A 770-nucleotide genomic window follows, 5' to 3' on the forward strand; every position below is an offset into this window, starting at 1 on the left:
CGCCCGCGCCGCCCGCCGAGCCGCGCGCCGCGCCGGCGCTGTCGGTGCGCCGCCGCCCGCCGCCGCACCGCGGCAGCAGCTTCAGCGCGTTCAGCCCCAGCGGCGCTGGCGCGGGCCGCGAGAGCCTGGCGCCGGTGCCTAGCGTTGACTTTTCCGACGAAGCCATGGCCCCCCTGCGCGCCGAGCACGCCGACGCCGCCGACGCCGCCGCGCCCGCCCCGCCCGCGCAGCGCGCGCCGAGCGGCGCGCTGCCGTCGTGGCTGTGGCCGCTCGGCCGAGACGCGGTGCGGGGGTCGAGCACCGAGGAGCTCACGCGCGCGATCGCGGCCGCCGGCGATGATGCGGCCGCGCTGCAGCGGATCGCGCGCGGCCTGCTCGCCGAGCGCAACGACCACCGGGAGGAGTCGCGCCGCTGGGAGGCGGCGGCGCGCGCGCTCGAGACGCAGCTGGCCGACGCGCGCCGCGCGCGGTCGGGGCTGCTGGAGCGGCTGCAGCTGCTCGAGAGGCAGGTGTCGGTGTTGAAAGAGGACACGTTGGTGGATAGGTTGGTGGAAGCGAAGCTGGCGACGGCTCAGCGCGACCTGGAGGCCGAGGAGCTGCGCGGCGGCCTGCGGCGCGAGCGCGAGCGCGCGCGCCAGCTGGCGGCGCGGCTGACCGCGGCGCAGGGGCGCTACGACGCGCTGGCCAACCGCGTTGCGGCCGCGGGCGGGCTGGCGACGGTGGAAGCCGCGGCGCCGCGGGCCGCCGGCGGCGGCGGCGGCGGCGGCGGG

General features: G+C 80.5%; 1 protein-coding gene across 1 annotated transcript in view; it reads left to right on the forward strand.

Annotated features, from left to right (window-relative positions):
• Window positions 1-164: 164 nt before the first annotated feature.
• Window positions 165-770, forward strand: part of MNEG_16219 (hypothetical protein) — a gene marked incomplete at both ends in the record, with an annotated part of 1,357 nt that continues 751 nt past the window's right edge. The window contains one exon of the mRNA XM_014035310.1: window positions 165-719. Coding sequence (XP_013890764.1) covers window positions 165-719 — 555 coding nt within the window. The remainder of the gene's footprint in view (window positions 720-770) is intronic.

This window comes from Monoraphidium neglectum (genome assembly GCF_000611645.1).
Source record: "Monoraphidium neglectum strain SAG 48.87 unplaced genomic scaffold scaffold06123, whole genome shotgun sequence".
Lineage (NCBI taxonomy): Eukaryota > Viridiplantae > Chlorophyta > Chlorophyceae > Sphaeropleales > Selenastraceae > Monoraphidium > Monoraphidium neglectum.